The sequence below is a fragment of the Myodes glareolus genome, chromosome 3 (assembly GCF_982192425.1).
Source record: "Myodes glareolus chromosome 3, mMyoGla1.1, whole genome shotgun sequence".
NCBI lineage: Eukaryota > Metazoa > Chordata > Mammalia > Rodentia > Cricetidae > Myodes > Myodes glareolus.
In genome coordinates this window covers 85,008,644-85,031,291 of record NC_142028.1, presented here as the reverse complement: position 1 = coordinate 85,031,291, position 22,648 = coordinate 85,008,644, and the positions used below count along the sequence as shown (strand labels likewise).

General features: G+C 50.9%; 1 protein-coding gene across 4 annotated transcripts in view; it reads right to left on the bottom strand.

Annotated features, from left to right (window-relative positions):
- Positions 1-22,648, bottom strand: part of Acot11 (acyl-CoA thioesterase 11) — a 53,059-nt gene that overhangs the window by 8,806 nt on the left and 21,605 nt on the right. For all 4 annotated transcript variants that reach the window (XM_085686357.2, XM_048453261.3, XM_087904772.1 and 1 more), the window contains 10 exons: positions 16,371-16,578; positions 15,707-15,776; positions 10,407-10,467; positions 9,427-9,525; positions 8,963-9,098; positions 5,367-5,520; positions 3,936-4,055; positions 2,585-2,729; positions 1,494-1,549; positions 188-254 (listed from right to left, as the gene is read on the bottom strand). In XM_085686357.2, the coding sequence (XP_085542483.1) occupies positions 188-254; positions 1,494-1,549; positions 2,585-2,729; positions 3,936-4,055; positions 5,367-5,520; positions 8,963-9,098; positions 9,427-9,525; positions 10,407-10,467; positions 15,707-15,776; positions 16,371-16,566 (1,104 nt within the window). In that variant the 5' untranslated portion in view covers positions 16,567-16,578. The remainder of the gene's footprint in view (positions 1-187; positions 255-1,493; positions 1,550-2,584; positions 2,730-3,935; positions 4,056-5,366; positions 5,521-8,962; positions 9,099-9,426; positions 9,526-10,406; positions 10,468-15,706; positions 15,777-16,370; positions 16,579-22,648) is intronic.

Sequence of the window (22,648 nt, the reverse complement as noted above, 5' to 3'; positions counted from 1 at the left end):
ACGCAGCCTTGAGCAGCCACAATCAGAGCCTCTACTCCGTCTTGCAAAACAGGGGCACACCCGTGAATAGCATTCACAAAGCAGAAAAGGGTTTCCCATGGCCCTGGCCCTGTGAGTCTCCCTCCGAAGTCACTCCAACCAGAGGAAAGGAAAGGGGCCCTGGAAGCCTGGAAACAAAGGGTTTTACCTGGTTGCTAGGATCCCAGGGGACAGACAGGGCCATTTCCGACTGCTTACAGGACACAAGGTACTTCCTGAGAGGGAAGAGAACACCCTGGGTCTCTCAGAGTTCACTGTTCTTAGCAGATGTCATTGCCTACTGCAGGCCAGGATGGTGCTGAGCCCCGTGGGGTTGAAGACTCTGCCTGGCAGGGCAACTAGGTATGCTGACCCCCAGAAAACAGCACCTGAGAACATGAGTTCAGCTAGCACCCTAGACAGTTCACAGGGGACTGGCAAGGACAAAAGGACAAGACTCGGGCTCCCCTTCGCCCACGCCTCAGTATTCTCTCCTCTGGAATGGAATCCACGTCATCTTTACCGCTGAGGGATTTCACGAGGCACACAGTGCTTAGCCGATGGTAAATGTCCCAGAAATGTAGACTTTTCTTATGAATACAGGGTATGAAACTGGGTGCAGCTACATCATCTACACTTTTGTCGTTGCTGTTGTTATTGTTGTTAACTTTTTTAATGATTTATTTATTTTCATTTCATACGCATTGGTGTTTTGCCTGCATGTCTGTCTGTATGAGGGCATCAGATCCCCTGGAACTGGAGTTATAGACAGCTGTGAGCTGCCGTATGGGTGCTGGGAATTGAATCCGGGTCTTCTGAAAGAGAAGCCAGTGCTCTAACTGCTGAGCCATCTTTCCAGCCCCAATCTACAGTTTTACAGAGGACGTAGACACGCCAGGTTGCAGGTCTGAGCCACTGGGTCTGTGCTCTAAACCTTTTTGGGTTTTGTTCTAGTTGATTTGTTTTGGTTGAGACAGATCTCCCTATATAGCCCAGCTTGGCCTTGTGGCAATCCTCTATCTCATCCCCGCAAGTGCTGAGATTTGACCCTTTCATCAGACAGGCCAAACAAGATTTAAAAACACCCAGATCAAGCCAGGAACAACAGCAGATCTCACTCAACTGTGTGTCCTAAGGACAAGAGGCCTCACCCTCTGTCCTTGGTGTCCTGGTGTATAAAAGAGCAGTGAGACGCTGCATGTGACATCACTGAATGCAGAAGCGTATGCGGCGCAACGGGCTAGCCCGCAAGAGGCAGAGGACTTCCAAGAGTTCAAGACCAGCCTGAACCACTTAGCGAGTTCCAGCCCAGCCCAGGCTACAGTATGAGATCCTATCTCTAAATAAAATCAAATAAAAATAGAGGGGTCGGGGGAGGACCACCCAGTACTGCGCCCAGGAGTATCCCTGGAGAAGCTCGGATGTCCTGGAGTCACCGGTGGAGCATGTCCCTCCCGCTATCCAGACCCACTCACCTATCCAAGCGGATCTTCCTCCTGGCGCTGGCCTCTCGGTATCGCCGTTCGCCCTCCTAGGAAGGAAGCAGGGACAGGTGTGTGGTTCAGGTGGGATGACCAGATAGCCCATAGCTCTGCCATCCTTGCCTCCAGTGTCCAGAGGACCCTGGAGTTCAAAGAGAAGCCTAGATCTCATTACAGCAGCAGGAGTCAAAGCGTCCTTACTGGAAAAGTGTTAGGCCCCCAAGCTGTAGCTTAGGTCTCCGTGGAGCCTTTAGGGACCCTGGCACCCTGGTCCCCTTCTGGGCCACTGGGTTTTCCCCAGTCTACACTGGGATGACGAAAGGACCTCAGAGTGGTACCCAGAGTCACATTCATTGAACACTTGGTAGGGACTAGGCCATCACAAGGGCTCTGCTTGAGACCACATCCGTTCTCTGTTCCCCGTTCCTGAGCCTAGAGCCTGTGACTCCCAGTTTACACAGAAGGAAATTGAGGCCCCGTGAGTTGAATGGTTTCCAAGGTCATAGAAGTATGGGGTTGATCCAGGGTCAGAACTCAGAAGGCCAGCTTCAGAGCCCAGAGCCCACCTCCTCTATAGCCTTAGCCCCATTCAAAAACACAAAGACAACAACTGGCCCTCAGCAAGCCAAGAGTGTGTGTCTTCACTGACACAGAACCCAGGCATCCATGTGCCCCTGCCCTGTCCCCATAATGCTGGACATCACAACTTCTCAAGGGCTCCAAGGCTTTGTAGCCAGTTGGTTCCCCACAGCCACAAAGTTGCAGACACACTAATCACACAGATAAGAACTGAAACTCACAGAAATACATGTCCAAGAATGTGGCAAGGGGGAGACCCTATATCAGCTTAGGGTTCCCAAGCCAGGGGTCTCTGCAACTATGGGCTGTTCAGGTCCATGATCCCCCAACATCAGCCAGACCCCATTGTGTTCCAGTCCTGGCAGGCAGAGTAGGTGCCCAGCTTCATGGGGGAATCTCTGAGTCAAGACCAGGACGCTCTGATCTGGTTGTGCCTCAGTGAAGAGCCAGAGACAGGACTGTCACAGGGTGACAAGTGATGAACTTGGATCCCCAAGGGCACTTACTCCAGGCTGGGGACGAATCCAGGGCAGTTTCTGAGGCTGGTCATCTTTGTCCAGGACCACAAAGGTCATGAAGGCACTGTTGATGTGTCGCCGCTGAGTCTCGGCCTCCTGGCGATAAGCCTCCACACACACGCCCACCTCCATGCTAAGGTCAAGTGAACGATAAGGTCAAGTTCAACAGATCTTCCCTACGCCACGCCCTTTCACATCACACACTCACACACTAACAAGTACACACACAGGCAGGCAGGTGTACACAGAGTATACACACATTCCCCTGCAGCTCTTCCGGCAACTGGACCAGAACCACACATGTCCTCTTCAGTAATCTTACAGAGAACCTAGTGTGTGCAACACAGTGATGAATGGACCTACCCAGCAGGCTTCTGGCTGACAGCCCAGGAAGTCAATAGAGCAAAAACACCCAAAAGTCACCAGACGGCAGGTGATAGGGCTCAGCAGAAAAGGCATTTCCTACCAAGTCTGATGACCCAAGTTGGATCCCAGGGACCTACATAGTCAAAAATAGAAAACTGATCCTCACAAATTGTCTTCTGACTTCCACGTGGGCATGCTCAGGCATCACACACACACACACACACACACACACACACACACACACACACACACACTAAGTAAATAAATAAATATAATTTCTTTAAAAGTACGCCCTTGGAAATTACAAATGAAGAAGGACAAGCTAGCATATGCTAGTAATCTCAACATTGATGATGCTGAGGCCGGAGGAGGCCAACCTTATAATCCCAACTCTGGGGATGTGGAGAAAGAGACGTTAAATAACTTGCTCAAAGTCACACGGCCTGTGAGAAGTGGAGCCAAACTTGAACCCAGGCTGACCAGCCCCAGATGGCTCATCCTTAACGAGCACCCAGGTTCTCAGAAAATAGCCTTTATTTAAAGCCAGCTGTGGTGAGAATAGACATCGAAACTCACGCCAAGGTGAGATGGTAGAATACCTGTTTAGGACAAGGGTAGGAAAGGATCGGGGAAACACGAACAAGAAGAGGCCTTGTGACCTGTGCACCCCTAGAGCTCAATCCTCTGGCCAAGCAGGAGAGAGATGGGGCACACAAGCACAGAGCAACTTCCCAGCTGGTGGGAGACAGAGCACCTATGGAAAACCTAGAGAAGAACCCCAATACTGCCACTGGACAACAATGGGAGTGATAGAACATTCCAGAAGAGGGAATACTAGCTAAACTTGGGTCATGTGAACAACTCAGCAATTCAGACCTCGTCTGCTGGGGAAGGGCTTGCCTTAGGTAGTTTCTAGAGTCAAGAAGAACCCTCGACCCTTGGTGAACCAGTCCTACCCATGATGACACCTCACCTATGCTTGAAGGCATTATTCACGATGGCATTGAGCACCAGACGGTCCCCCACCTGTGATGGGCCTCGGAAATGGAACATCTCGATGGCCTTGAGTGTTGGGTGGGCATTACAGAGCCGGCTGGGAGGAAAAATAGGGAGACAGAAGAAATGGTCGGTATTGCATCAGGGCGCTTGGGCCAGCCTTCTCCATTCCCTAGCCCCTAACCCATCCTGGATCACAGGCATGGTCCTCTGGCCCAAACCAGGGATGACTCTGCTCCGTGCATGGCACTAAAGCTGCTTCCAGCTTAGCATGCTCGCCACTGTGTACAGCTAGAAAGAAGCTGAATTCAAGGCCAGGAGAAAGCAGGAGCATGGTCTGAAGCAAACGCCTTCCCTTGGCATTTTTGCCTCAGTGTCTACATCTCCTGATACCTGAGGCCCACTCCTCCCAAAAAGGCTTCTTGTCACGGGAGGCCCCAGAGGTGTTCCTCCACCAGGAAGCTTTCCCTGATCATCCAGGCCCTGGGCTCCTCAAGTCTCACACTCACAGGCCGAGCTCCTCAGATGCTGCCATCTCCAACTAAACTGCAGAGAAGAGGTGGCCTGAGCTGGGCTCTATGAAAACTAGCCTAGAGGAGGAAGGTGGCTTAGGGGACGCTGAGAGGACAACAAAGTCATGGAGGCACAGGAGTGGCGACTGGTGACCTCCGGTTATCACAACTATTTTTTTAAGCCCTGACAACTGGAATGCCATGAACACCAGTCCAGCACAGAGGCTGTTGGAGGAAGTAGAAATTATTTTCACCATTAGAAAGAGGGACAGGGGTAGGGGGTCGTGGGGGCTGGAGAGATGGCTCAGGGGTTAAGAACACTGGTTGTTCTTCCAGAGATCGGAGTTCAATTCCCAGCAACATATGGATGGTGGCTCACAGTCATCCGTAATGAGATCTGGTGCCCTCTTCTGACCTGCAGGCGTATATGCAGGCAGAACACTATATACCTAATAAATAAATAAATCTTTTAAAAAAAGAAAAGGACGTTCAACAGTAGCATTATGGTGGGGCTGGGCAGTATGCTGAAGAGTGGGAAGTCACACCAGGAGCAAAATGAAGGGCTAGAAAAGGTGGGGGGGCAGGGACAGAACCTGAAGGAACAGTTACTAGCAAAAGTGCAGGTAAAGCCAGATCAGGGAGAGGCTTCGGGGTCAGTCAGTCTGCTGGGGAGACTCCCAGTGGCCACAAGGAATGTGGCAATGGGTGGGTAGAAGAAGGCATGGCCAGCTCACAGACATGGCTGCTCTCTGGCTCGCTAGGTGTGAAAAGTCAGGGTTATCCTCACAGAACACCCAAGCTTCTAAAGCCTTGAGTGCTGACATAGGAAGGGTTTCTCTTGCCAAGGAAACAACCTCTGGCAGAGGCAGAGAAGACACAAATAGAGGCTGTCTCACCTGGCTGCAATGGTGGCCACATTCTCCATCCAGGCCATGATCTGGCCCCCAAACGTATTGCCCTGATGGTTGGCATGAGGAGGCAACACCAGCTCCACGCTCTCCACTCGGGTCTTCTCTGCGGGCACCATATTACTGAAGTCCTTGTCGGGGTCTGGTCAGGGAGGAAGGCAGGGAGGTGAGAAGATCCCTAAGGATAAACTGTCAGTAGAAGGCCCAAAACACCGACCCCACCCTGGAGCATTAGTTTAATATCAAGTGATCACAAAGCCTAGACCGGCCCTGGGTAAATAATAGAAGAACATGGGAGTGGTGTGGGAAAATTGTCTGTATTCTGTCAATCATATTTTAAATAAGTGCTGGTTGGCCAATAGCCAGGCAGGAAGTATAGGCGGGAAAACAAGACAGGTGGCGCAATAAGAATAGGAGAATTCTGGGAAACAGGAAGCTCCCTTGCCAGTCCTGTGCAGATCACCAAAGAAGCAGGATGTGACCTGCATCACAGAAAAAGGTACTGAGCCATGTGGCTAACATAGATAAGAATAATGGGTTAATATAAGTTATAAGAGCTAATACAAAGCCAGAGCTAATGGGCCAATCAGTTTATAACCTAATGTAGACTCTCTGTGTGATTTTCTTTGGGACTTGCTGGCTGTGGGAACAGGGCAGGACAGAAAGCCCAGGAAGCAAGCCCCCAATGTTATATGGGAGGAGGGGCATAAGCCCACCACAGAAAAGCAGACAGCATGGCTGGGCTGTGAGACAAGGCACACCTGAGCCAACCCCTGCCTCACCCAACACAGGCTGTATGACCTTGGATGCATCAAGCAAATTACTGGTTCTCAGACACCCATCTGTAAGGAGCAAGTATCAGCCCTAGCCAGACAGGACTGTGTGTCAGTGAGGGATGGTTGTGGCTGTAATGTGCTCAGTTCAGTCAGTGGCTACAGTTTCAGGACAGTCCTGCTCCTTGCTAATGACCAGCCCCTATTCCTTGCAGGAGTAGCATTAGGATACCCAGGGTAGAAAAGGGTCAATGTGCAAACAGGGCCTCAGGGGTCCAGGGAGATAATGCCAACATGCCCAACTGAAGCAAGGGGCTATGGAAGTAAGGGGCTATGTGTCTACAGAATCCTAAGAGAGTCCTCTGCAGAGCACCCAACAGAGGGATGATTTTTACTCGGGTGAACAGCTTGGTGAGATGTCTCAGGAAAGGCAGGACAGGGAAGCAGAAGCTGAGAATGACCTAAGCCCAAGTCTGAGGCTTGGATGCCAGGCAGAGGTACCTAGACTGATCCTTATAGACAGGTTGTCGGGAAAGCAGGGATGTGGGGTGGGGGGGTTGTGACGGAATGGATAGATCCATAGAAACAAACCACCTGGAAGAGTTGGGCTTCCTCTAGCATCCCCTAAGTCCAGCACAACGGGGTTCAGGGAACTCAGAGCTCAGCACGCAGTCAGTGAGTTCTGTCTGTTCTCTCCCTGTTTTGGCAACGATTACCTGGCTTGTGGGTTTCATTGTTTTCAGTGCTGGGAATTGAACGCAAGGTCGTGTGCATGCTAGCCAAGTACTCTACCAGGACCTCTGTGTTTTTTTGTTTGTTTTGAGACAAGGTCTTTCCTTGTAGCTCTGGCTGGGTTGGAAATCAATATGCAGAACAGGCTGGCCTTAAAGTTGTGATGATCCTCCTGCCTCTGCCTCTCAAGTGCTGAGATTATAGGGACTGACACACTGTCTGGCTCTTTTTTTGTTTTGTTAATTTATTATTATTGAGAAGTGGGGGTGATGATGATGATGATGATGTGGGGGTTGCTTTTCGCCACAGGATGCATTTGAAAGTCAAAGGACAATTTTGGGGAGTCAGTTCTCTCCTTCCACCTTTAAGTAGGTTCCGGGGACTGAACCCAGGTCATCAAGCTTGCACAAGTTCCTTTACATGCTGAGCCAGCTCACTGATCCTCTCCCGAGGTTTTTGAGAGAGGGTCCTTATCTGTAACCCAGACTTGCCTGAAACTCATTATACGGGCTCAGGAACAAACTCACAGCAAGTTCCTGCCTCAGCCTTCCAGGTGCTAGAATTACAGGAATAAGCCACCGCACCAGGTGTTCTTGCAAGTATTTTGAGAGGAGGGAGGTGTAAGGGGATGAGATGGGGTTTCATGTCATACAAGCTGGCCTCAAACTTGTTGTAGAGCCAGGCTTGTCTTGAACTCGTGTGATGTAGAAGGCTTATCTATCTATGTGTTACTTTCAACGGTTGATAAAGAGACTGCCTTGGCCTTTTAAAAGGGCAGAAAATTAGGTGGGCGGAGTAGACAGAACAGAATGCTGGGAAGAAGGCAATGAGGCAGACGCCATGGCTCTCCTCTCTGAGATGGACGTGGGTTAGAATTTTCCCGGGAAGCCATGATCTCGTGGTGATACACAGATTATTAGAAATGGGTTAGATCAATATGTGATAGTTAGCCAATAAGGGAGTGGATATAATGGGCCAGGCAGTGTTTAAAAGAATACAATTTCCGTGTAATTATTATGGGTGTAATCTAGCCGGGATCCAGGCGGGAATGCAGACCACTGCTCCTATCACTACAGTGATCCTCCTGCCTCAGCCTCCTGTGTTGTATCACTGTTGGGTTGGAACTGCCAGTGTGAACCACTACACCCAGCCAAGGCTCAGGTTTGGTTTGTTTGTTTTGAGACAAGAGCTCCCGAAGTCACCCAGGGTGGCCTTGAATTTGTAATCAAGTGTAATCAAGGTTGGCCTCTAACCACGACCCTCCTGCCTCAGTCTCCAGAATGATAAGACCTTGCAGTAGTGGCACACACCTTTAATTCCAGCACTTAGGGAGGCAGAGGCAAGTGGACCTCTGTGAGATCAAGGTCAGCCTGGTCTACAGAGTGAATGAGTCCCAGGAAAGCCAGAGATACACAGAGAAATACTGGAGAGAGAGAGAGAGAGAGAGAGAGAGAGAGAGAGAGAGAGAGAGAGAGAGAGAGAAATTTATAGAAAAAATGAATCAAGATAAAGATACACAACAATGTATCCTATGTGTTCCCTCTGGGGCAAAAAACCAGGAAACCAAATAACACACATATTACTTAAATCTACAGGGAGCCTCCCTAGAAAGATATTCAAACCCAGGTAGCAGTCTTTGCCTCGGGAGAGATGGCCTGAGCTCTGGGATGGAGGGAGCCTTGCTTTTCATCTTTTTTACTTTTGTGGGTGAAAAAGGAAAACATACACGCTTGTACACAGACACTTTAAAATTCCTCTAAGTCTTCAAAGCCTAGCCCAACACCACCTTCCCACACTCTCATCCCATACATCTCCAAAGGCCCAAACGGACTGTGAGTGACAGGGATTTCCATAAGTCCCCACCCCATCTCCACTGCTGCGGGGCTGTGACTGAGTGGCCCTGGCACCTGCTTTCCCTGGAAGGGATCTGGAGGCCCAGGAGGCCAGAGGAGGCTCAGGCTACCAGGGACACAGGTCCATAGGGAATCCCTTCCTCTTTCCACTCAAAGGGGGTTTGAGGACACCAGCTGCCCTCCTGCGTATATCCAGCTGCCCTCTTATGCATATACCCACACTCACCATCCTGGATGGCACAGTGGGCCAGGAGGTCCTTGATGGTGTCTGCGTAGACTAGTCGCATGCGGCGGCGCTCGGCTGCCACCCCGTGTTCCGTTTTCTCCTCCTCTGTCACTGGTATGACCTGCTTCAGCTTCACCTGTTGGCCAAGAGATAGGGGGGGCAAGTTTCCTGAGACAGCACAGTGGCCTGCCTGAGGCTGGTATGTGTTTCTGGGGGGCAGGGGGCACTGCAGAGATCTCTCCCCTCTGTGCCCACCTTCCTGTCCCCATTCTCACTAAGATCCCTTCTTGGGCAAAGGCCCAGAACATAGAGGGATCTGTTTAGAATGCAGTGTTCTGAAGACTCCTCCTGTTGAAATACGCAGGGAGAGATGGGGAAAGGAGGAGGAGGCACCTTGGTAGAATTGCAGAGGGTCCCACCAGGGGAAAGGTGGGTATAACAGAGCGGCGGGGGCAGCTGTCTACCTTGGAGAGCTCCCGGTGAGCCACAAAGGTAGCCAGGGCCTTGCACACACTCCATTGCTTCTCTGAACACAGGTCCTCAGAGACCACCTGGATGCCCACCTGGAGAGAGAGAGAGAAAGGAGGGGGAAGGGCGTGGGGGGAGGGAGGGAAGGAAGCTGACCACTCAAGGCCCGCAGCTTGGTGCGACTAAAGAGCCACCCAGGCTGGGTCTCTGGAGTTTCTATATCAGCCATCAGGTGTGGAACACCAGGGACATGGAGTTGGTTCTGACTTTCCCTTGGTTCCCTGGAAAACCTTGGGCAATTCCCTTCTCTGAGTCTGTGTCCTCATCTATAAAATGGGAGTGATCACTGAAAGGGGTTAAAATGTGCCCCTGTCCACTGTTGATACTGAAAGAACAGATCTGTGGGATGCCTCGGAAGGAACTGGGCATCTGTGTGCTGCCCAGAAGCAAGGTCAGGACCCTGTTCTTCCAACATCTGGAGCTCTCAGGAATCAATGGCTCACTAGGTGAAATTACACGACCTAAATGAAGCCCAGGAGAAGAAATGAAGTCCTTGGTAGCTCACAAAGCTATCCACTGACTAAACCTTCGGGGTCCTGAATGCAGGAGCCATGACCCACTGTACAGATGTGGGGACAGAGGCCACTGAGGTGAGCTAATAGGAGAAGGCCCAGTCTCTCCCACTGCAGCACCGTGACCAGATACAGTACTGCCTTCCTCGGCTTTCACCACCTGCTACTGAATGTGTCTGGCCAGGAGTGGAAGCCCTGAGCAAGCCTACTCCCCTTCCTGGCCTCCCTGCTCCCTCCTGGCTATGGGATATTATCAAGGAAGGCCTTAGGGTGTGCCTCCTCTGGTCGGCCATTTTGGAACTCTAGTCAGGGTCCTACGATGTGAAGGGTCTTGGGTCTGGATCTTCAAAAACAGAGTGGACTAGAAATGTCTTCCCACCCCCAGCAGGGCCAGCCACACACACCTCCATGCTGGAGTTGAAGGCCCGGTTCACCTTGGCCTTGATATTCACCACTTGGCCGACACTGGGGAGAGGAAATCAGGAGGTGAGCCTTCCAGAGGGAACGAGGAAGAGGACAGGGGCCTCAGACACCCAGCACCTCAGAGATAGTGGAGGAGGGGGGTAACTGACAAGAGCACTGGAGACTCCCAGAACATATTCACATCTGCCATGTCCCCAAGCCAGCAGACATGAGCAGTCATTCCACATCGGAGGTTCCTGGTGGTGACATCAGAGCTTCCAGAACTGTTTTATGCATCTTGATTCCTCCGCTTGCCCACAATGTCCAGGGGCTACATGACCTCATTTTGCCTACAGTTCCCTCCCTGAGGCAGCTCCCCTACCTGCACAGTGTCCAGAGCTCACCTTCCAACATTCCTCCTAGAGTGTGACCTCCACCTCCCCAGCCCTTAAACCACCTGGGCCAAAGCCCCTGGTTTTTGTTCTCTCTTCTTCTGTTTCATTTCTGTGGTTCATAAAGCCAGGGACTGTGTGGGAAGCTCGACTGGGAGCCACATCCCTGCCCAGGGAGCATATGTTTTGCTCAACAACACACCAAGCCCCTGCGGCAGGGCGAGACCTCCATAAACAGTGACCAAGTTAACACATCCACATATACCAAATGCTGCCAAGTGCTGATGGGTGGAGAGAGGAACAGGCAGGGAAATGGAACACTTCAAGATGCTGTGTGTGCATTGCCACATTTGACTCTCCAACTTGAAGATGGGTTTGGAGGGGGTTGAACATCAGAGATGTTAAGTCATTTGTCCAAGGTCACCCAGCTGACAAGGTCTCCCAACTAACACCAAACAAGGCCGGGATTCTAGATGAGCTGTGTTGAATGAACCAGCCCAGTTCTTCCCAGCTGTAGCCTGTCCTTTCGGGAATACTTCACAAGTCCACCTAGATCTCCAGGAGCCAAGTAAAGCCCTGCACCTAACTGGAGACAGCAGAGTATGCCCAGCTGATGGGCTATGGGGATGAGGAGTACAAAAGGCTAGAAAGCTGGTCCAGTTCAATCACTGTGACCTCAAGAAGTCCTTTGACCTCTCTGCACCTTGGTTCATGAACATGCTGAGTGCACTGCCCCCCACCAAAGCCTGGAAGTATCAGTTCCACTGAGCATTCCGGTCACAAGGTCATAGTGTGGCCACACAAGACTAGGTTTGTCGTGGTCTGCTCTAACTGTCACACCACCAGTAGGTGACCTGGGGTAAGTCACGTCACTTCTCTGAGTTCCTTTCCTTGTGTATAGCTCTGAGGATGCATGAGGACTGTGTAAACCTCTACAACCCAGTGAGAGGCGGGTGGCTTGACCCAGCACCTGGCTAGTCAGTTCAGGGGCTTGGTGAGTGACCTCTCTCACAGAGCTGGACATGTCACCTCTGTTACTGTTTTCAGCAATACTGGCACTCAGGCAGAAAAGTGTCCTCTGTAACGTGTATTTTTACACACAATTGTTCATGTGTAGCTAAAGCAAGGCAGCAAAGCAGCAACTGTTGGATCCTAGCAATAATGGTGTATCCTAATTCCCATGTGCTTAGAAGTTTTCATGACCGGAAGTTAGAAAAGAGCCAGGCGGTGGTGGGGCACATCTTTGATCCCAGCACTTGGGAGGCAGAGGCAAGTGGATCTCCGTGAGCTCAAGGCCAGCCTGGTCTACAGAGTGAGTTTCAGGACAGCCACAGGGGATACACAGAGAAACCCTGCACTAGCTACTCCTCTAGAGGACCCAGGTTCAATTCCAGCATCTACATGGCAGCTCACAAACACCTAAAACTCCAGTTCCAGGGGATCTGATGCCCTCTTCTGGCCTCTGTGAACACTGCATGCACATGGTACACAGCCATCCATGCAGGCAAAACATCCATACACATAAAATTAGTTTAGAAGTTTAAAAAGAGATAAATAACTTCAAAGTTTCTAGTGAAAGCATATTGTTATAATTGATCAGTTTTATTATAATCTTTCTCATCTCCTCTACTTCAATGCTGGAGATTGACCCTAGGGTCCCAGGTTCTATCCCTAAACCGAATTTCAAGATGCCCAGGTTGGCCTTGAACTCACTCTGTAGCTCGTGCTGGTCTTGAATTCATTATCTTCCCACTCTAGGCTCCAGCATAGCTGGGGTTATAGGCTGTGCCCCCAGGCCTGGCATAGCCTTTCTTTGTTAAACCCTGATTGTACCTAGTTTTAAATTAAGCTTCATCATGGCTGTGTACCTACAGGAGGCATCATGGTATGTGAAGGGATTGGTGCCAGTCAGGGTTACAGGCACCCATCAGGGGTCTGGGAATAGATTCCTCACAGGGAATAGGAGATTGAAGATTTAAAATTGACTTATCTTTCTGTGGTACAAGAAGAGGCCTGAGAGGGCCAGAGAGATGACTCTGAGTTCAGTTCCCAACATCCATGTCCCATGGTTCACAACCACCTATAAACTCACTTCCAAGAATCGAATGCTTCTGGCCTCCACTGGCCTCTCTCTCTCTCTCTCTCTCTCTCTCTCTCTCTCTCTCTCACACACACACACACACACACACACACACACACAGAGCTGATTTGCAAACTGGTGGGGAGAAATAATCGGCCACTTTTCAGACGCGGTAATCATGCAAAAGTTGTATAAAATCAATTCTTGTCCTGACAGATATGTTTGAAAACATTTTGCTTTGTATTGTATTGTTTGGCACAGGGTCTCATTATGTACTCGAGGCTGACCTTGAACTCATGATTCTCCTGCCTCAGCTCCTGAGTAGTGGTATTACAGTCATGGGGGTCCCTTGACGTGTTACGTGTTTTTAGTTATTTTTACTTAATTCAATTAGTATATATATATATATATATATATATATATATATATATATATATAAATCAATGGCCCCATCTCAGCCTCCCAAACACTAAGACTATAAATGTGCACCCCCATGCCTGGCTTGAAATATTTCTAAACGGCAAAAACTTAAAACAAACAAATGGAAACCTGCACCTGTGGTCAGGCGCTGCACCTTCTATCGAGGCTCCCTACAATGTACCCTCCTTCTGTACTCCTCTGCACAGACTCATTGTCACCTTCTGGTCCCCACACCTGGTGTGCACCCTAGCCCTCTCCATGCTTCCTGATGAGAAGACCCCAAATCAGCAGCAGGGTCCAGAGCAGACCCAGATAAGGCATCCTACCCTCCAAAGCACAAAGCACAAAGTTCATTGTCCTCCCAGCCAGCTCAGACCGCGCCAGGAAGTCCCCCTGACAACCTGCCCTGATGCCCCGCCCCCAACGCCCAAGGACCCTAGGGCCAGACTCTGTGCCTGAGAGTGAGTCCTGGGTCTTCTGCCTGCTGTGTGACCTGAACAAGTTACCTCAGTTTCCTCCTCGACAAAATGAGGATACTAACAACAAAAACCTCATACCTCATTATTAAATAGGCTAACAAGTCAGAAAGGCATTCTAAGCAACATATTGATAAAATATAAAAGATGTTGATAAGAAGGGAACTGAGCCGGGCAGTGGTGGCGCACACCTTTAATCCCAGAACTTGGGAGGCAGAGGCAGGCGGATCTTTGTGAGTTCGAGGCCAGCCTTGTCTACAAGAGCTGCTTTTAGGACAGTCTCCAAAGCCACAGAGGAAACCCTGTCTTGAAAACCCAAAAAAAGAAAAAAAAAAAAAAAAAGGGAACTGAGCTGGAGCACATAAGAACTCAGCACCGCCTTCAGGGATGAAGCCTTTCTGTCAAGGTGAAACTGATCCAGAGCTAAGGGGTAAAGTATATGACAAAGCAACACCTTGTCAGAGCTCATCCTCACTGTAGGACTTGCTGCTTTTCTGTTATGGTGGGGATGGGGATCGAACCCAGGGCTCCTGCATGCTGAACACACGCTCTGAGCCACACTTCAGGCCCCACCTTCCCACTACAAATGTAAATGGCATTTCTCCATCTATCCCTCGGCAGACTGGGCAGTCCTGGGCATAAGGATTGTGTTCTGGTGAATTGTGTCCCCAAACCTAGCATGACATCAACCCAGAAAGGCTCTGAGCGATCTTTACTAGTGTTTCTACTGCTGTGATGAAACGCCATGACCAAAAAGCAGCTTGGGAGGAAGCAGTTTATTTCACTCCCACCCCCACATCACAGTTCATCATCTAAAGCCGTCAGGGCAGAGCTCTGGGGACAGAAGCTGGAGCAGAGACCGTGGAGGAACGCCACTTGCTGGTTTGCTCCCCGTGGCTTGCTCAACCTGCTTTCTTAGACAGCCCAGGACCACCTGCCCAAGTGCTACTACATAGAGTGGGCCCTCCCACATCGATCAGTAATCAAGAAAATGTCCCACAGGCTTGCCCATCGGTCAATCTGATGGGAGCATTTTCTCACTTGAGGTCCCTTCTGAATATGACAGCTTGGGTTAAGTTGACATAAAACCAGCCAACACATTAACCAATACTGAGTGTGTAGTGAACGGGTGGCTGACTTGAGTACAGGGACTGGCCAAACATCCTCCTTACTAGTCACACACAGGGTGCCAGGCAGCCCTGAACAAGCCCTTAGCTTATACACTGGCATGTCTAGGAGTGGGCACTGCAGTAGCAAGAGCTTTATGTGAGGCCTGTCCCGGGCCGAGGGCTCAGCAGCCTCCTTGTGTCCCAGCAGGATGAAGACAGGGGCAAAGCATGCAGGCTAACGACAAGCTTTGTAAGCTGTATGGCCACTGAAAAAGAAAAGGCATCCCTTGAGTAAGAGCTGAGATGGGTATGAGCCAAGGCTGGCTCACTCTTCTAGCACAGGCTGGGCCCTGGTACCTTGTCAGGGGAGCCTCCCTAGAATCCAGTGACAAGGGACCTATGAAGAAATGTCTGAGATAAAGGAGGTGTTTCCCAGAAAATTCAAGTCCTTCCATTTTTACAGGTAAGGAAAGAAAAGTCCAGAGAGAGAGATCCACCCAAAGTCACATAGCCCTGAGCTGTTGGCTCTGCCTTGGGCCTCCATACTCCACCAGAGGCCTCTTCCCAACCGTAAACCTGAGACAACTTCCCTGGCCCCACCCCGGACAGCATGAAGCAACAAGGCCACTCCTAACCCACCACTATCTCAGGCACTTGCAGAAAGATGCTCCACCCCCAAGACACCATGGTTCTACCTTCCAAAACCCTCCGTGGACTGAGTCAGCTCCAAGAGCCACACAGCCTGGTAGGTGGGGAGATAGGGATGCAAGTCCTGTGCTGGAGGTGGGGAGACCAGGAGGGTAGTGACGTTGGAGGGCCACTTACCTAATGGTGTGGTCAAAGTAGATGTCATCCATAGAAGCCGTGACACAGGGACAGCCAGCGTGCCTCTCCGCTGGCTCAGAATAAGAAAGCCAAATGTTAGCTGCCTCCCCATGTCACACAGGTCTCTGAACACGTCCCCCTCTTCCAGAGGCTTCTCCGCCATCTTTCTTTTCCCACTTCTGCTTCCCTGCCTCAGTCCCTTGTCCCTTGTGGAGCCCTTTTCCTGACCCCATGGGTGGCTAGAGCCTCTCAAAAACCCTGCTGGTATAGCCAAGTCACCGCGTTAGACCTAAAGGCTGGAGAACACAGGTGTGACAAAAGCCAACATGGAAAGGATCATGCACATTCACAATCAGTCCGTGCCCGGTCTTTACCAGCCAGTTGGGAAATAGCTTTGGTTAAGGCTGCAGTAGTGGCAGACCAGGACATCCACATAGTACCAACACCCAGGGCTAGGGGACTAGAGGAGATGGACAGGCTGCTCAGACAGCTAGGAGATGAACAGAGGCTTTGAGACAAGGGACCAGCAGGAACTAAGGCCAGAGGAGGACAAGTGTGGTGATCATCAGAGAGAAAGGGACCCTCTTTAAAAACTAAGGCCCCTACCCAGCTTCTACAGGGCAAGCAGTGGGGACATGATGGAGAGTCTGGAGCAGGGCCTCACCTGACAGGCAGGCCGTGGTGTCGATCCATTTGAGCAACTGTCCGATGCTCAGTTCCCCACGGTGGTTAGTGTGGCAGGGCAGCACCAACTGGCTCATCTGCACCTCCGTGGGGTTCCGGTACTCCTCACCCTCTGCCATGGTGTCTTCGTGCTCTGGATGTGAGATTGACTTCCGGGATGTGCGACCAGAGAACATAGAGGCAAAGCCCTGGGGACAGGGGAGGAAAACATGGTCGGCCAGCATTCTGCATGTCTCTGTTCTGCCAACCCTGACACCTCAAGTAGAGGAGGAGGAGCAGTGAAGACCACCTCTCACCAGTCCAATCAAGACTGGCCACCACCCATGATCCTCCAGTCCATGCTCTCAGAGTTCAGGGGAATGCCACCTGTGCCAGCTCCCTCTTAGGGGTGTGTCTACTTCCTTGTTACAACTTGTGGGCAACCTTTACAGTTTCCCTTTTGATTGATCTATTTTCTTTCTTTTCTTTTCTTTTTTTTGGTTTTTGTTTGTTTGTTTGTTTTTGTTTTTCAAGACAGGGTTTCTCTGTAGCTTAGGAGCCTGTCCTGGAACTAACTAGCTCTGTAGACCAGGCTGACCTCGAACTCACAGAGTTCCAACTGCCTCTGCCTCCTGAGTGCTGGGATTAAAAGCATGTGCCTGACAATCTTTTTTTTTTTTAAACAGCATATCACGTTGACTGAGTTCTTGCTCTTCTTCAGTCTCTAAAAGACTGGAATTATAGGTATGCCACCATATTTTATTTTGAGTTTCTCTCTTGAAAGACATCCCCTCCCAAAAGAGATGGTAGGGGCCTAGAGAGATGACTCAGCATGTAAGAGCACTGGCAGCAAAGTCCTGGGGACCAGAGTTCAGATCCCAGCACCCACATTGCAAGCCAAACATGATGGTATGAATGAGAATGCCCCCCACCACGGGCTCATATACTTGAATGCTTGGTCCCCAGACGATGGAACTGTTTGGGAAGGATCAGGAGGTGTGGCCCTGTTGGAGGTGTCACTGGAGTGGGCTCTAAAGCCCATGCCATTTCCAGTTAGCTCTTTGCATCACGGCTGTATCTCAGCTGTTGCTGCAGCGCCATGTGTGCCTATCTATTGCCATAGTCAGTGCCATGATGGTCACGAACTCACCCTCTGAAACTGTAAGCCTCCAATAAACTCTTCTGCAAGTTGCCTTGGTCATGGTGTCTCTTCACGGCAAAAGCCATTAAAACACTGAGCGCCTTACAAACTCCTGTGACCCCAGCCCCAAGGTGAACAGAGCCAGGAGGGAACCATGGGTGGCACTCATGGGAGGGAAAGGGACCATCCTGCCTGAGAACAGGAAAGGAAACACCAAGCTCAAAGCCCCACTTCTCAGGTGTGGGTTCCAGAACTTTCTCTGTTGGCTCTTCAGTTGTGTCTGATGACCGACAATGACTACCCAGAACCCCAAAGCCAATAGATCTGAGAAACACCGGAGCTCACTGGCTTCCAGCCTAGCTAAGAAAATTTGGGTTCTGGGTTCAGAGAGAAGCTCTGCCTCAAAGGAACAGGTGGAAAGTGGTGAAGAAAGATCCTTGATGCCTTCTTTTGGCCTCTGTGTGCACACATACATACACTCACATTCACACACACACACACACACACACACACACACACTTACACAGACAATACTAATAAATAAAAAAAAATGTTTTAAATGTAGCAAGTATATGCATGGAGTGCCATGTCTCTATCTCAGCATTAAGAAGGAAGGAAATTCTGACATATTTTCAAAAATACATGAAAATGGCTGACATTATACTAAGACACAGCAGTCACCAAAGAACAAACACAAGAAGTCACTCATAGGACACCCTTGGATCATATTCATAGTACCATGGTATGGCTAAGAACTGACCTACTGCTTCATGGGGTGGGGACTCTGGTTCAAAAAGGTGGAAAGTTCTGGAGATAGAGGTCAAGGGGGCTCAATACAAATTCAGTTAATTCCACTGAACTACATATTTTAAGATGTTTAACTTTCAGGCCTGGTAGTATACACCTTCAATCCCAGGATTGGATGCAGGAGGCAGAGACACCTAGAACTCCGTGGGTCAAGGCCAGTCAGAACCACATAGAGAGTGAGCCCTGCGCCAGCCAGGGCTCCACAGTGAAATGCTGCTTAAAAATAATAACAATGAGAACGTCTCAAGTAGTGATCTGGAAAACAAATGGAGCAAATGCTCCAGGTCAAAGCAGACAGCCAGGCTGCGCTGGAAATAGTAGGACCCGAGGAAGGAGCACACTGTGAAAAGTGACAGCCAGATTCTCCAACGGTCTGAGACCCAGGAAGGACGTTGGTGTGGTGGGCATTCACTGCCGTGACTGCCGGTGCATTGCCGAAACCTCAGAGGCATGGCGGTCCAGGCAAGCGTCTGCGGGCTCATGTTGTTGGCACATTCACAGTGGCCCTGTAAGTTTGGTGCAGCTTTGAACTAAGAAAGAAGGTATGTGCAGATTTCTATAGGAATTAAGATTTCATGAGAGATTTAGGAAGAGACGAGGAAGACTGGTATCAAGGTGCCGAGTGATTTCAGAATGGTAAGGAATCCTTTGGATGGAGTTCCATAGAGGTTCACCACTGACCTGTGTTGCCGAACAATGAAACATGAATGTGTGGGCTAAGGAGTAGCTTCTCTCAGTAAAGAATAACAGTTATATGACAAAAGAAAAAAAAATGAGACCTGGGGTTGGGGGCAGGAAAGGGAAGGAAAAGGAAGGGATAAAAGGAAGACTCATGCTCCTCCTACGCAGGAGGCCTGAGTCAGTGGAGCCTGGGAATCGCTCCCAATACAGTGTCCCACGTGTGGCTCCTCTTCCCCACAGGCCGCAGACCCCTTTCTCAGGCTCCCCTCTCCTTGAGGGCCTCGGAAGCAATACCTCAGTCAGCGTTGTCTTCTTCATCATTCAAATCTACTGACTATGGAGTCTTGGGTATCACTGTCACCTGACCCAGATGAAGAGCCAACAGAGAAAGTTCTGCACCCCACATATAAGTGTGTACCTTTTCCTACTCACCAGATGGAAAGGGGGACATACCGGGTAGCCCTTCTGATAAGAGACCTGCTGTCCCATCTTGGTTTATCTGTCCCCGTAGTCAGAAGTGTGCAGAGCTGGGCACACCTGCACTTGTGAGAAGGATTGATGGGGGGGGGGGGGACAGCAAACACTGGGTTCAGGTTCTCACGGTCAGTGGCAGTCACAGACACAGCTTGCTGACACAGCACTCAGGTGCTGCGTACTCTCTCAGGGGTACACGTGTGGTGGTCTAGTGTTATTCCAACCACAGACCTGTGAGGCAGGCGCTCTAGTAACACCATGTCACAGACAAGGAAACTGAAGCAGGAGGTGATGGCATAGCGCAGCCACAGTCCTGGGGCCCTAAGTGTGATGTGAGCTCCTTCGGGCTATATACACGGTCCCCAGGGTCTCCTAGGACAAGAGCAGGCCATGGCTCCAGGCCTCGGAAACAGCAGCACAAAACCCCAGCCAGTCACATGACAGAAACAGGTGTGAGCCTGCTTCAGCTGTGGGATGAGGACAGAGCTGGCTCTTGGGCCACAGTCTCTCATTAAGGTCCTGGAGCGAACCTGATAAACTCAAAACTTCCCAAGGTAACTCGTTCAAAGCCTATGACTCCTAGCCTAGCACGACAGAGATGAACCAGGCCTGTTCAACTGCTGCGCCTCTCCCAAGAGTACCTGGGTGCAAAGCAGCACTAGGCCCCAAGGGGAGAAGAGGGCAGCAGACCTAGGAACTCTCGGCCTGGGTGGGAGTCCACACAGACAGTTACCCACCTTTCAGGCTCTCAAAGGCTGCCTGACGGCTGCCACACTCAAGTAGCAGGATCCATCGCCATGGAAACCACTGCCAAAAGCCTCTCCAGCCTAACTGTGCACTGGGGGTCTGCATGGATGTTGATACAAGGGACTTAATGTTCTGGACGTGGGACCACAGGGAGGAGGCAGGTAGGCTCCATTTCCCTACCCCATTTTCATGGTGGGGAGTTCTTAGAACCTTACAGACGCCCAGGCAACAAGATCAGGGCCTCCAATTGCTATCGCAAAAGTGTCTCAGACTCCACTCTCTCCCTGGGCTCAATCCCAGCAGCCAAGATGGGAAGGCAGCCAGCAGGAGGCAGGGGTGTGTGCAGCAGGCAAGCTTCAGCCAATGGGGACTCGAGAGTACGGCCACTCCTCCCAGGAGAGCAGAAGTCTGGGATGAAGTCAGGGCCAGGCAGGCAGGGCCAAGATAGCGGACAGGGAGGGCGGGCATGTGGAGGTCAGAGACAGAGCTTCCCAGACTGCAGCTATGCCAGGCACTGGCTCCAGGCCACCCCAAACCTGGCCAGATTTGAGTCCTGACCTAGGCCCCAGCTGACTATGCCATCCGTGGGCTTGGGTTCCCGTCCTGGCCAGTGTCATATCACAGACCTATTGGGTTGGAGAAGAAGAAGCTACCTTGTCCAAACCCTCTACAGTGAGAGAAAAGACACGAAGCAAAAGGCTGCCCAGTGTCACCTAGATGGAGAGCCAATCAAAGCTCTCATGATCCACGTTGCTGCTAGGCAACCTGACAACAGCCTCTCCTCCATTTCCTCCACGGTACAAATAGCCAAGTCCCAGTGATCCCAACTCCTTAAATGCATGGTTCAGCCCACTGCCTGCCCACGCTGGCCCCTGTATTTCTCACTGTACATATTTCCACAGCCTGGCCTCAGGTCCCCACAATCTACTGGCCACTCTCAGGCTCCATTAAAACAAAACCCTCAACCACAGCCACTTGCTACGCCTTGCCTCCCCGGGAGGCCTAATCAGATCTCCATAATGCTGCCCCCACCACAGGTCTCCTTGTGGCACTCTGCCCCTTCCTAAAGAGTAGTCCTACCAGGCATGTCCCTTGCTCGAGACCACTGGATGGCTCTCCACTGCTGTCAGGCTCGAGATCCAGCCACTGCAAGTCCAACAGCTGTTCTCACGGCTCCGAATTACACGGGATCCTCAGAGCATCTTCTCGCTTCAGCTCTGTTCTGTTGTAAAATCCCCCACACCTGGCCCTGCCTCTTCTCCTCCCCTTTCTCCTACTGTCTCCATCACAGCACGGACCAAGCAGTGTTGCCTCCCCATCAGGATAAAGAGAGGAACCCAGGCCAGGCACAGAGCAGGTGCCCAATAACCACCTGTAGAAGGGAGAGAGGAAACGGAGCTCCAGTTGAACCTTGAAGCATGAAGGCAGGTCTGGGGTATGATGAGGCTACCCAGGAGGAGGGAACAGCCTACAGCGGTTAGTGAGGGCAGGCAGCACAGTCTGTGGGTCAATTCTAGAACCACAGCCCTAGGGCAAGAGAGACAATACCCTGGAGGGAGAGGTAGGTGGGAAAGACTTGGAAGAAACTCATGAAACAGGTGTTGGGTCACCGGGTTTGGATTCAAGTGCAGTTACGTAATGAACCTGTAGAATCTCGGGCAAGCTGCTCCACCTCTTTACAGGCCTCAGTTTCCTTGCCCATGGACATAGGGTCAGAGGCAGGCAAATCTCTGTGAATTCTACGTCAGTCTGGTCTACATAGAGAGTTCTAGGACAGTCCAATCTACATAGAAAGACTCCATCTCAAAAAAAGAAAAGAAAAAAAATAGGATCGTAATATCTGCTTCCAAGGGTCATCTCGGGGATGACGCTAAAGGAGATCAAACCTATTACGATATTATGCTCCTGGCACACATCCACCCACAGAGAATATTTATTGAGCACTATCTAACACTATAAAACTGAGTCAGACTTCTGAAACTAAGCCAGGAGAAGCTGTCCTTTCTACTGTGAACTCAGCAGGGCCACAGAGCAGCTGAGGGTGGGGTGGGGTTAGACACCAATTATCATCCTCCTGGGAGGGATGCTAAGGGAATCTGAAAAACCAGCAACGTACGGGCCACTGGACCACAGGGCACAGACTGCTGTTAGAGCTCCTCGCTCCCCTCCCCCGTCATCCTGTCTCTCACAGGGCCATGAGAAGGGCTGGAAGGGCATCCCAAAAGGAGGTGGGAAGAGGACCCTCTGGCCCACCCTGGGAGCCACCAGTCAGGCCCCATGAAAGACCTCATTGTCTGAAGTTGGCAGCACTGTGCCATGTAATGGGTGCCTGCACTGAGTGCTGTCCTCAAAAGGAGGCCATGGCCCCAGCCTCTCAGGGAGCTGGGTGCAGCCAGGACAACCACCCAGCCACTGGATTCATCAGGAAG